The sequence below is a fragment of the Aphelocoma coerulescens genome (assembly GCF_041296385.1).
Source record: "Aphelocoma coerulescens isolate FSJ_1873_10779 chromosome Z unlocalized genomic scaffold, UR_Acoe_1.0 ChrZ, whole genome shotgun sequence".
In the NCBI taxonomy this organism is placed as follows: Eukaryota; Metazoa; Chordata; class Aves; order Passeriformes; family Corvidae; genus Aphelocoma; species Aphelocoma coerulescens.
This window is the reverse complement of record NW_027184085.1, coordinates 39,122,259-39,136,177: the sequence shown is the minus strand read 5'-3', so window position 1 is coordinate 39,136,177 and position 13,919 is coordinate 39,122,259. Positions and strand designations below refer to the sequence as shown.

Genomic DNA, 13,919 nt, shown 5'->3' with positions numbered 1-13,919 from the left:
CAGCAATGTGGAAGATTAAGTAAATTAACAGACATTGTATACACCAACTGGTCAAAGCTATAATCCTCCTGTTTATTCTAACGTTAGATGGATGAGATGCAAATGTTTTTAATGCCTGTTGTTGATCTGTGTCCGAGTTTAAAGTTCTGGTGGTTTATGTTAGTAGAGTAGATTGGCTTGCTGATTTTTGCTAATGCAGATCAGAAATTCCCAAATGTTTACAATAGCAGGATATTTATAGTTTTACAGGAGTCTGATATATTTGATCAGATGTGGAAACAGGGAGGCAGTAAAGTTTGTTGCCAGCTAGACAATGTAATCAGCAGACCCATTAGTAGCAAACTTGCCCTCTGTTCTTCTCCTTTGCCTTCTCCTCCAGGAATTTACCAAGACTCAGTCCTTGAAATCATTAGTTACAACGCAGCCTTAAGTTTAGTCTGAGCCCCAGCTGTGCCGAATACCAACTAGCAAGACTTTCCTTTTACTGACAGGTTTACCTTGGTATTCATGAAGGATCCCAGACCTTAGCCCTCAGTGGTGGGAAAGGACAACTACTTGTGCACTTTTCTCTTCTTCCATAGTATTTCAGCCTTTATGTTTGAATTGGCTGACGCAAAACAAGAGTATTCAGAGATGCTAAATTGTTCAACAAAAGATTAGCCTGCAATGCAGCTCTGCCATTGTGGAGCACTCTTACTCAGTACAATGCTGAAGCTTACTATAGAATGGGCATTTTCTTTGCAGAAAGCGGATTCCTGTGTTGTAAAAGCGTTGCAATTCAAGCTATTTGGTAAAACTGGAACTCACAGAATTCTAGGCATTAAGTTTGATTAATGAATGGCAAGGAAAACCCTTACCTGATATACTGTAGATTTAATTAGACATTCTGCTGTAACTTGCGGAAGCATTTCACAGTGGATTAGCTGCTGGGAGAAGAGGGCTTCTTTTCCTTCTACACTAAATTGTTTAAATTCTACACCCTTCACTTCATTTGTTTGCTTCTGCTGGGTTTTCACTAATGGGGGCCCCTTTTCATTGTATTTGTGCTTTCAATCCATTCAGCCATTCCCTGCACATTCCATATTTTTGTGTTTGTGTAACACATTCATAAATAACATTACATGCTTCCAGATTCTGGGAAATTAACAAATGTAATTTTTTTCTTTCCTTTCTCAACTAACACTTTGTGGAATATAGCTTCTCTAATTCAAAAGGTAAAAACCCCTATATCTTATACAGAAAGTGATAAAATTGTTTTCTTTGATATTAGTAGTATATTAGAGTCAATTTAGTATCGCTATTATTTTAACATACGCAGGAGTAATTTGTAATCCCTTGTTTCTAACAGTGGCTATTCTCTCCCCCAAACCCTTTAAACTGTACTTCAGGTATTTCTTTGCTGTTTTGGCAATCCTAACCATTCTGGGAGTTCTCAATGGATTGGTGCTGCTTCCTGTTCTTCTCTCATTCTTTGGACCATACCCTGAGGTCAGTAAAATTAATGGTGAACAGAAAAAATAATACTATGTCTGCACTGCTGTCCCCCTCAGTCACCCACTGAGGTGACTTTAAAATAGAAACCATTTTAAAAATTTTCTTGGATTAATTTTTTTGCTCTCAGGCTTTTAAATACATTTTTATTAGAAGTGCTGTTTGTTATGTAGTTGATACTACTCTACTTTTAAAATTTGCTTTAATAAGTCTTGTTTTAGAGGTCGCACTAAGCTAACCTGATAGTATTTATACTACTAGCATAATGTGATATGCGAACAAGTTTGGAAAACAAGGATTTCCCTCAATATTTTGCAAAAGATAGTGTGTTTTATACACATTCTTCCCTACCTCACTGGCTCTGTTGAATTCCTCAAAGTGTTTAGCTGAGCAGACCACCAGGAAGGCCTGTGTGGACCAACACACACAGTGGTGGTCCACAGACCACACCTTGGTAACCATGATTGGTCTACCAGAAGGTCCCCACTGTCTAGTCACCTCTCCCTGCAGCATTTTTCTCCCTCAAGTAGCATTTTTGATGCAGGGAAGGCTTCACTTAGATGTTGATGACTTTACAGGACAAAGCTCAAATCCAGACTCCAGGTTCAGAGATACCAACATTATATTTAGTTGTTGATCATTAACTCTGGAGTTATGTGGGGTTATCTTTATCACGTGTCAGTAGAATCAGTGTGCTATGTTTCACATCCCTATATATATGTGTGTGTGCACAAGACTAAAACACAAGGTATGTATACAGCACCGGTATATTCCAGAAGTGTTTGGGTTCTTTTAATATTAGTAAAACAGTTTGGACAACAATGTGTAATCTCTTAATTCCTAACAGTGTATGTGTGACCTGTCTCTTACTCAAGCAATGTATATGTGTGTGTTATTACCATATATTGCTGTGATGTGTGTATCCATCTCTCTTTGCAAATAGACACTGAATCACACTGTACCAACCCACAGAGGTGATTTTATGAAATCCCTGCTAATGTTTGCGGAAGGGGGAGGGAAGCCCGCATATTATTTTTATTTTTATATTTACAAGGGCAAGTGCATGCACATACACACATAAAGGCACTTCCTGAGACAATGATACCTAGAAGAATCTTTGTAGTCCTGTTTACATACATATCCACTGATGGAGATCATGTCTTTTACACTTCCATTAATTTTTTTCACTTCAGAATCTATGTTCATCAGAAAATTGTCGCTAAGGTTGTTGTGGCATGGCAGGGTGTATTTGTGTCAAGCACTAGTGATTAAAAGGTAAAGCTAGCTGAATGTAACTGAAAGCACTGCTGTCATCAGGTTTCTCCAGCCAACGGACGTGACAGATTGCCCACACCATCTCCTGAGCCACCCCCCGGTACCGTCAGGTTTGCACTGCCACCTGGCCACACACATAATGCTTCGGATTCCTCTGATTCTGAGTACAGCTCTCAAACCACCGTGTCTGGCATCAGTGAAGAGCTTCATCAGTACGAGGCCACACAAGGCCCTGGGGCACCAGTCCATCAAGTAATAGTGGAAGCAACTGAGAATCCTCTCTTTGCAAGATCCACTGTAAGTAGCTTTCATATGGACTAGCAGGAGGGCAAGAAGGAGTTTTTTGGTGTGGTTGTTTTTTTTTTTTTTTAAATCAATCTATTTATTTTCATGGAAAACTCTTTCTAGCTGATTGTGCTTTGTGACTTTGTGCCAAAACCTGTTAGCAGGGAGCGAAGGTTTTCCCATTCTCTTCTTTAGAACTGAGTTGGGGGTAAAGCGGTGGTACAAAAGCAGAGGCCTTTGGCATGGATAATTGCTGTTACGTCCTATTGGCACCAGCCACAAGAGAGAGCTCTCAGTCTGTTTGATGACTGTTTTCAGAGAGAGGATGAGAGATTACAAGATCTCAACCTCTTTCACACATCTCCTTGTGAATTGCTATCATATACCTCTCTGTGATAGTACATTTTGGGGAGAAAGAGCCAGAAGAAAGTAGTTCAAGTGCTTGACCAAATCTTGGGCCTTGTTGCATCTCGCCACTGGGTTGGCATAATTGCGATTTCAAAAGAAAGTGAAAAAGCTCTGTCTCCTACCCCTGCTGATGTTGCATGCTGAGCTGCAATGCGGATCTGGTTTTGTTCAGCAGAGGCCTAGAAATAGGTACAAGCACAGCCACATTTGAAGTTGGTCACGGTTTATTGACTGATGTAGCTGCTGTGCTTCACGCTCTTTATGGAAATCAGAAAACAGATTCCTACAGTCTATACAAACTACCCTACTAACATCCTGTGTATGTTCCCTGCATGGAATAGACCCTTTTCCAAATGCCTGCAATTCTGCTTGTTGAGTTAAGATCAAGTGCTTGTCACCCATCCCTTTGAAAAGATGGACCAGCATGTAGGAAGCTTACAATAATGTTTTCAGCTGTCATCCTGTGTTTTTCTGAAGGTATGCTTTCCAGGTTTTAATAACTTCAGACAAAAACCATGGAAAAATCAATTACCAGATTCCACAACATTCCCTTTGTGGGGTTGAGCATCATTATAATTATTCTCAGCATAAAATATAAGCAAGCATAGCATTTGTTTGCTCTGCTTTGTCAGAGGTGTAACCGTGCGTGTCCCTCTCAGGTGGTTCAGCCGGAAGCAAGGCATCAGCCGAATCCCAGGCTGCAATCGAATCCAGAGCCCAGCACACAGCAGCCATGGCGTCAGGGCAGACAGCCCAAAAGGGAAGCAAGGGAAGGGCTGCGACCACCTCCTTACCGCCCTCGCAGGGATGCTTTTGAAATTTCTACTGAAGGGCACTCGGGACCCAGCAACAGAGATCGCTCAGGCCCCAAGGCTCATTCCCACAGCGTGAGAAGCCCGGCGTTCGGGGCCGCGGGCGCCGCAGGAGCGGCCTACTGCCAGCCTATCACTACTGTGACTGCCTCGGCTTCCGTCACTGTTGCTGTCCACCCTGCCCTGCACAGCCACAGCTCCCGGGGAGCGAGCTTTCCCTCCTACGATGGACACCATGAAGCTGGCCATGCACCGTTTGAGGACCCACATGTGCCTTTTAATGTGCGGTGTGAAAGAAGAAATTCGAAAGTAGAGGTTATAGAACTGCAAGATGTTGAATGTGAGGAAAGGACACCTGGCAACAGCTCACAGTAAGGTAGGTCCATCGCATGTAACTGCAAGCTTTGGCTTGCGTCAGGCAATGGTGTGATCAAAAGAAAGAGGAAAAGTGAAGTTCCTCAGAGGTACCTTTTCTTTAGATAGCACTACTTACAGGTCACACTGATCACCTTAAATCTGCTAACTATGAATATAGTACATTTTGCACTAGATGAGAGGATGGCTAAGATAGTCCTCTCCAACACTGTGAAGTCATAGTGCATTCAGACATAAACTACTTTAAAAAGCCTTGCAAGATGGGTGAGTATATCATACAATCCCAGTTTACCAGATGAGGAAAATGAAGCAGAGATGTTGTGTAACATCTTCAGAGCTGTCCTGACTGCCTTTACCATTGCATTAGTTCTGTCTTTTGATCCTTGAATCAGTCATGCTCTAAAATGTTATATAAAATGACATTTCTTAGGAGAGTGTAAAACTGCCAGCTACTTTAGGAGTTGTCATCTCTTCAATGAAATAGTTTGTGGAAGAATTTAAAGTCCATAAAGAGGAATGAATCCCTCTGCAGGATGAGCCGAGTGAGAAGTGGGAAGTCCTGCCATGCCTAGTGCACTGCTGCTCAGCAGGGTGTCCCCTGCTCTTTGGGGGACCCTTCAGAGGGCCTTCCCAGTGACCTCGCACACTGGAGGAGTCTGAGCCAACCTCTGCCTTGCCAGGGCCAGCTGTTGTGCCTATTGCAGATTTGCATAGGGTAGAGCTGCCCATTGAGTTTTTACACTGAAAACTTTTTGGGGCTGTTACCTGAAAAACTATTTCTCACTGTTTTCACACTGTTCTTCTCTTGGAGGGGAAAAAGGAAGTGTTAGAATAGTTACTTATCTGTGGATTCCTGTTTTTTCTCTTTGCTTGTCTGAGCTTTTTTATTGACAAACACTAGTTTGAGCAGACAAAGTAATTTTATTTTGATTCTAGAATATTTTGCACATATTCATGCATCTGCATGCACACACATAGAGTTTTGATGGAAATTTTTATGATAATTCAAAGTGAAACTACTTTCTGAATTATAAAATGTGTTTTCAAGCATCCCAAAACATAGAAATGAATGCCTTTAGCCATTCAATCTAGATGTATGACAAGTAATAGTATCCACAGTATAAGGAAATACTTGGGCTCAGCTTTTTCAAGCTGAAGTGCATGGTACTATGAGATTCTTAAGTAAGCTCGGTATTAAATGTAGTGTACTTGTCCTCCAATTGTTCCTTGGTTTTGACTGAATTTGTCACAGGTATCTAAAATTGGGAACTTAGAAATGAAAGCATCTACATTTTTTAAATTGGCATCAATATTTTTTCACCCGGAAATTAATGACTGAGATGAAAGCAGAGCCAGCATTTTCTGACTGGTAACTCTAACCACAAGAATCATGAAATGAGTTGGCTTAGTTTGATTTGCTTGTTTTTCTTGAAATTTGGTGAATGTTTGCTTTTTTCCCTCTCCTTCTTTGTACAGGGTAATAACTGAAGCAAAGAAGAGGCCAAAGATGGAAAACTGTATTCCAGAACTGCTTGAAGAGAAGAACTGCTTGAAGTTGTAGAAAAGGACATGCTGCATCAGGACAACAGTTCACTGTTACTGTAACCTATTGTATTATTTTGTTAAATATTTCTTTTAAGTATTTAAAAGATGTACACATATGTAATATACAAAAGAACGATGTAAAGTAGTATAATCTGGAGTAATTTGCCTCTGGGCAATAGAATGGGGACAATATTGTGTGCTCTTTGTACTTTTTGTACATTGATATCTGTGCCACAACTAAGCTTAATCTAGTTCTAAATTTCAGCATAAGTTGCTGCTGCTTAAATATTTTATAATTTACTTGTATAATTCTATGCAAATATTGCTATATAATAGGAGTTTTTAAAGGTACATGTCTTAAAAATATTTTAAATTTGCGTATCACAACCCTGTGGTAGTATGAAATGTTACTGTTAACTTTCAAACACGCTATGCGTGGTAATTTTTAAAATAAGCAAATATGAAGAAAAGCAAGTTAATCTGGGAGGCTTAAATAGATTTAGCTATGTGCAGGTTTTATTTTGCTGTATGTGTCCATGTGTGCATCTGGAAATATGCATGCTTCTGTGTGTATGTTCCTGGTGTACTGTAGTTTCTCTTTTACTGTATGTTAACACTTGGTGGGCTTACAAACCCACTGATGCTGATGTGAGTCTGGCTTTCCCTGTTAGTAGGCACTAGTGAAAACTCTGTTGTTGTTTACCCATATATACAACTATAGACTGCCATCATCAAAGGCCCAACTAAAATACTAGAGAAGACAGGGAGTTGAGGTTTGGAATTATGTTTCAGTTCCCAAACCCTTAATGACTTGGTTCACATGACTTTGGTCAAGTCACTTAACTGCCCCATGGCTCAGTTTCTCATTCTGTAAAATGGTTATATTTACACTTACCTACCTCCCAGGAATGTGAGGCTTAATTACTGTTCGTGTAGTGCTTTGATTTCCTTTTTTCCCTTGCAAAAGGTGTCAGGTAAGTGCAAGCACTATAACCATTATTTTTTTACTTCCAAAGGTGCTGGATATTGAGAGGTGCTGGTGGTTATAGAAATACAATGAGCATCTGCCTTATTTTGATACTGTTAATTGTGAGTGGCATTAGAAGCTGGATAATGAATTGTTTGAAGGTGAGCCACAGCTTAGCTGAGTCATTACAGCAATTAAAGCAGTATCTTTGGTCACCTTATTTTCATGGCAGGAAGGAGTTAACAGTAAGGGATAAAAATTAAATGGAAGGATTAAAAAAAAATGTATATTCACTTTTTAAATAGAAATGGCTTTCTGGTGGGCCAGGACGGTAATGACACGTAAGGCCTGGGTAGTTCTTTTCTCTATTGTTTGTGTTTTCCCATGCTGCATCGGCACTTTTAATTAAAACAGCTAAACTGGGATCTCTTTGCGAAACTAATTTAGCTTTTTGTACTATTATTTTTAAACTAAAAGGGGATTGCTGCAGGTGAAGGGTCTGGAAAAACACTACAATCTGTGTTCCAGTTGGAAACAAACCGTAGGAACAAAGAACCTTAATTTAAAATAATGCAACACAAGTTTTCGTTCTCTCTGTCTTCTTTTTTCATCTTTTTTCTGCCCTTCTCCAAGCTGTTTTTTAAAGCAGGTAGATGTTAAATTTTGTATTCAGAGCCAAACACAACCAGTATTCAGTTTTCTAAACACAGCAGTGGTAGGGCTTTTCTTTATATATATATATATATACCTGAACAGCAGTGGCCAATTCTTTGATGGGAAAGTGTTTTTCTCCAGTGGCTTCAGGGAGTCTATCTTTGCCCACAGACCTTGCCAGCAAAACGAATGGGGATAATTAGAATGCACAAATTTCCATGCCTTTTTTGCTCACTTGAAAACACTTTGATATGAGGCACTTGTTTACAGATCTCCAATGTGAACACTCGAAGAGCAGGTGGCGAGAGCCTGGTGTCATTCCCGTGATACATAAGCTACTGTTTCAGTGCACACCAAGGGTTAATGTCGCAACTGCCTACTGGTCCAGTTCACTGTCTAACATGAAAACTCTTGATGACAAAAAGATGAGGGCCCCCAATTTAGCACTAGCAGCATAGTGACCTCAGATCATACAAACTCTGCAACAAAACTGTATGGTACTAATTGGAAGCTGCCTTCAACCACCAAGCTTGTGCGCTTACGTGTCAGAGGTTGGCAGGGCTCCCACTGGCACTGCTGCTGCCTCTGTGCTGCAGGCTGCCTTGCTGCCTGCTCTTCCTCGGGAGGGAAGGGGCCCAGGGCAAGCTGCAGTGTCTGCCACCTGCCCAAGTCTTCCTGCGTACTTGTGTGTGGGTGAGCTATCTGCTGCTTTGTGCACAATGTAGACCTTCTTCTTCGATAGTCACATTGGCAAGGGGAGAACTCAGTGGCTGGCAACATTTATTTTGTTTTGGTTTTGTTTCTTAACTTTTTTAATCATGGGTGATATTTATATTTTTGTATCATAAGAATGTTTTTCTTACAGTATTTGTCATGCCAGTTTATAACAAACAAAATGCAGGGATTTTATTTGTATTGGAAACACTATTACAGTTATGTTTTTACTGTTTAATGGATTTTTATTTGTATAGAGTGCTTACTAATGTTAAATAGGAAAGAGTATATAACATTTACATTATGGACTTGTTGTAGCTTTTAGTGTAAGGAGTTAAAAGGAAAAAAAATATTCAAACTGGGTTTCATTGCCTGCCTGTTTGGTAGGAGTGGGTTTGTGTCATTTCAGTTACAAAGATAAAATTATGCCATATAATTTATTTATATGAAAATTTATTTTTGTAGTGTACATAGTAGTCATCAAGTCTTTGACAGAAGTATATTTTTAAAGAGTTTATATGTAACGATGATACCATTATGTTTTGGAACACTGCTGAGATACAATTACAGTGCACACTTTTCCTTGTAAACCCTGGGGAGAAAAGAAAGTGTTTAACAGTGTTAAGAGAGAGAGAGAGTGTGAATATTCATACAATTCTGAACTGTGTTTTAGTTACCATTTGTGATCTAGTGTGGTTCTCATTTTAAGCTTTGAATGGAAATTGTACAAACTCTCTAAATATTAATGTTCAAACACTGATAGAAATTCTAACATGAATAAAAAAATATTATAACTTACAGGGTATGGATTTGGTTGTTTATGGAATGCTTCTTTATTTACTGTGGGTCATCTCTGCAGGTGCAACCATGCAATCATTCTGATTTGGAGCGTGAATCTGAGATTTTTCAATATTTGGGATGTGTGGGATATTCAGATTTGCCCATTTTGGAGCAGGAGCCATTTGCTACCCTGTCCAAATGGTAGCATGCTGGTCCTTGTCTGTTGATTCTGTTACCTTTGTTGCAGGTTGGGGGATAGGTTTAGGACTGGGATATACATGTCATTCTCACTCTGAATGAAACAATTTGTGTAGACTTCAAACTCTTTCCTAATATAGAAACACTTGGCTTATATAAACACTGTATATAACAGTTATTTCTTCTTAGATGTGGGAGGAAATTCTTTGTCTTTTTCCCATCTCTGTGGTTGCTCCCTAAATTGGATAAGAAAATCAGTCTGGTATTTCCACTTTGTGGAAGAAAAAATAAACATGCAATTCTGAAAACTACAGCCCTCCATAAGAAGGGAGACTCTTGACAAAATTCCCTCTGGGAAGCATGCTACCGCTTTGCCAGCCAGGGTGCAGGTCCCTGTGCCCTGCATGAGCCCCACTTGGCAGGGAGGAGAGGCTACAGTGGGCAGCAGAGTGAACAGTGTTAAGTAGCAACATCTGTCTGAAGTCATTTGCATCATAAACCTCAGTGTGGTTTCTCCTGTGCAGATACTCTGCTGAGCATCCTTCAAAGTGCCACAGAGCCAGCAGTCCTTTATTTTATCCTGTAACCCTTAGATCACTTTTTTACATGAGTCTTCTAAATTTCTCATAAGCAGAAAGCCCAAACATGTCTTGAAATAATTTATAATTCAGCCTCTACTTTCCATGGTCAGAGGAAATACAAATAAAATTTTCTATTTTATGTTTTCTGGAAGTTTTACCACACAAGAGAAAAACAGAGTTAAAGCACTTGAAATGCAAAACTTCTACACATGTATTTTTGCTACTCAAAATACTCCCCCTCACCCTCAGGATTAGCCAGCCTGAGTCAGGTTGCTGATTTGGCTTTTGTAGATACAGCCCATGAGAACAGTGCTCACTTAGGCCTTGCTTTAGCTCAACTCACTCACTTCATCTTCTGTGTCCCAGCCATCCATGGGAGCAGTTCCATTCACACAGCTGGAAACCATGTAAATAAATCAATACATTCTCTCGTCAGAACATATAATTTTTTCTTTTAACATTCCACTTTGCACCAACAAAAGCTATTTACATGATATTACTTGTCATGTTATTTTATCATTTTGCTGTCAGTCTTATTAACCACAGGTAAGAACTTGATTACATTTTTGCCAGAGATTGGCCGTATTTATTCAGGCCTTAAGTAAACATGTGGCCAAATTTTTGTTGGCATAATGCATGTATTTAACAGCTTCAGGAATGCTGCATGCTGCTAAACTGCAGCAGCACTGATGTATGAACAGGTGTTTCATTTTTGTTAACTTTTACTCCCAGTGAGAATTTGAGACACTGACTGTTTATATCTGAATATACCACTGCCAAATTTTAATTATTTTTAATGTCTGCTTCAAGCAATGAGAACAATTACTACTTTCCAGCTCCATTTAATCATTCTTGTCTTTTTTGTTGCATACATGTTGAATCTTATTGCTAGAACAGAGAGCGTGCCAGGAAACTGCACTACCTAGCTTGAGTGGCTTGAAAAAATACATGCCCAGTTTAACTTTCCCTGGTTAATTTCAGCTAATTAAGCACAAAAGCAAAGCAGTATTTTGCTTTGACCAAAAAAAGAAAAAAAAAAGTATATGCTGGCATATTTTACATATTTGATACTGCAGATATTATTTTGCTCCTACAGACACTATGTAAGCAAAAGAAATCTCTGCCTCAGATATTCAGTTGTCTGCAGTGTCATCCAGGCCACTTACCACAGCTTTCCTTATGAACACTTCCACTCTCATTTTAACAGCCGTAACTGGATGTGTTGCTAGTGTTTCTGCTGCCACAGCAGCTAGGCCTGCTTGCCATTGGTGCAAGGTAAGCCTGCAGTGGAGAAGATTGTATTTAGGGTTAATGATGCACGGAACACAAGGCATCTTGTGTTTTAGTCTGTTCTGCTAATCCAAGCATTCTCACAGGCTCTTCTCCAGGCTTTACTCAAGCTGCCAGTTAAGACATGCTGGATCTGTGAGTCACCTAGATGAATTAGGATGTCGTGTGCACAGGGGATACAAACTTTAGCACAATGGAGCACAAAAAATGTGGCTTTTCTGTTTGGTCTTTCCATCTCTTGAGCTCAAATCTTTGCAGCTTGCCGACTCTATGGCCCACAAGACAATCCAGTGGGGAAGACTACTGCCCTGGCTGAGCAAGGAACTTTCACAGGAGCTCTGGGGAAAAAAAGGAGAGCTTATGACCTTAGGAAGAGGGGGCAGGCAACTCAGGAAGGGTAAAAGGATGTCTTTAGGCCATGTAGAGAGAAAACTAGAAAGCTCAACTAGAATTCAGTCTGGCCACTGCTGTGAAAGATAATAAAAAGTGTTTTTATAAATGCTTTAACAACAAAAGAAGAGCCAAGGAAAATCTTCATCCTTAATTGGGTGCTAGGGGAAACAGAGTCACCAAGGATGAGGAAAAGGCTGGGGTACTTAATGCCTTCCTTACCACAGCCTTTAAGAGAAAGCCCAGTTATCCTCAGGGCAGCCAGCCCCCTGAGCTGGTAGACACGGATGGGGAGCAGGACAGACCCCCTGCAATCCAGGAGGAAGTTGTTAGTGATCTGCTGTGCCACTTAGACAACCACAAAGTCTGTGGAGTCAGATGGGATCCACCCAAGGGTGCTGATGGAGCTGGCAGAAGTGCTCACTAAGCCACTCTCCATCATTTATCATCAGTCCTGGCTAACTGAGGTCCCAGATGTCTGGCCAGTGTGGCACCCATCCACAAGAAGGACTGGAAGGAGGATCTAGGGAACCACAAGACTGCCAGCCTGACCCTGGTGCCAGGGAAGTTTACAGAACAATCATCTTGAGTGCCATCACACAGCACATTCAGGACAACCAGGGGATGAGGCCCAGCCAGCAGGGCTTTGGGAAAGGCAGGTCCTGTCTGACCAACCTGATCTCTGTCTATGCCCACATGACGTGCCCAGTGGATGAGGGAAGGGCTGTGGATGTTGTCTACCTTCAGTGAATCCTTTGATACTGTCCCCCACAGCATTCTCCTGGAAAAGCTGGTAGTCCATGGCTTGGGTGGGTGCCCTGTTTGCTGGATTAAGAACTGGCTGGCCCCAGAGAGAGGTGAGGAATGGTGCCACAACTACTTGGTGGTCTGCCACTAGTGGAGTTCCCCAGGGATCAGTGTTGGGGCCAGTCCTGTTTAACATCTTTATTGATGATCTAGATGAGGGCATCAAATGCCCCCTGAGTCAGTTCCCAGATGACAACAAGTTGGGTGGGAGTGTCAATCTACTGGTGCATCAGAAGGCTCTGCAAAGGGATCTGGACAGGCTGAAACCAATTGCATGAAATTCAACACAGCAAGTGCTGGGTCCTGCACTTCAGCCACAACCCCATGCCATGCTACAGTCTTGGAGAAGAGTGGCTGGAAAGCTGCCCAGTGGAAAAAGACCTGGGGGTGTTGAACATGATCCAGCAGTGTGCCTGGGTGGCCAAGCAGGCCAATGGTACCCTGGCCTGTATCAGCAATAGTGTGGCCAGCAGGACCAGGGCAGTGATTGTCCCCCTGTACTCTGCACTGGTGAGGCCGCACCTCGAATGCTGTGTTCAGTTCTGGGTCCCTCACTACACGAAAGACATTGAGGTGCTGGGGTGTGTCCAGAGAGGGGCAGCAGAGCTGGTGAAGGGTCTGGAGCACACGTCCTATGAGTTGCAGCTGAGGGAGCTGGGGTTGTTTAGCCTAGAGTAAGGGAGGCTCAGAAGAGACCTTACTGCTCTCTACAACTGCCAGAAAGGACGATGCAGCCAGGTGGGATTTATCTTCTTCTCCCATGCAGAAAGTGACAGGATAAAAGAAAACAGCCGCAGGCTGTGAGAAGGGCAGTTCAGGCTGTACATCAGGAAGAATCTCTTCATGGGAGGGGTTGTTAAACCTTTGAATGAACTGCCCAAGGAGGTGGTGGCATCAACCATCTGTAGCGGGTTGGGTTTGTAACCGGGCAGAAACACCAATTTAGTGTAGTGGTTTCGTCCAAAATACTCATTACAGTTTATCTTCTGTGAGATAAGAATTAGGAGAAACGCAAAGCAGGCACCAAACTTGAGAGAATATAAAGAAGTTTATTAACAGACCTAAAAGAAGAGAAAAAAAATTATAACACACCTTCAGAACTCTTCTCCTCCCCCCACCTTTCTCCCTTCTCCCACTGACAATGTAAAAAGACAACCCTTGAGATGTTCAGTCTGTTTACCGCTTCCATAATAACCTTGTTCAGTCCATTTAGGAAGAGGAGTCTCTCTTGCCCATGCTATGAAAACATTATCACAACGAGACAGCCACCCAGATTGGTTCTCTGCTCACATGTGAGTCCCTTCCCCCCAACTTGCAGCTTTTCCTACAACTGCTTTCGAGGGTCCA

The 13,919-nt window shown here is 41.5% G+C and overlaps 1 protein-coding gene across 3 annotated transcripts in view; it reads left to right on the top strand.

Annotated features, from left to right (window-relative positions):
* The window catches only part of PTCH1 (patched 1), a 74,633-nt gene extending 65,314 nt beyond the window's left edge, over positions 1-9,319 (top strand). For all 3 annotated transcript variants that reach the window (XM_069001550.1, XM_069001549.1, XM_069001548.1), the window contains 4 exons: positions 1,389-1,488; positions 2,809-3,063; positions 4,119-4,647; positions 6,123-9,319. In XM_069001550.1, coding sequence (XP_068857651.1) covers positions 1,389-1,488; positions 2,809-3,063; positions 4,119-4,646 — 883 coding nt within the window. In that variant the 3' untranslated portion in view covers position 4,647; positions 6,123-9,319. The remainder of the gene's footprint in view (positions 1-1,388; positions 1,489-2,808; positions 3,064-4,118; positions 4,648-6,122) is intronic.
* The last annotated feature ends 4,600 nt before the right edge of the window (positions 9,320-13,919 follow it).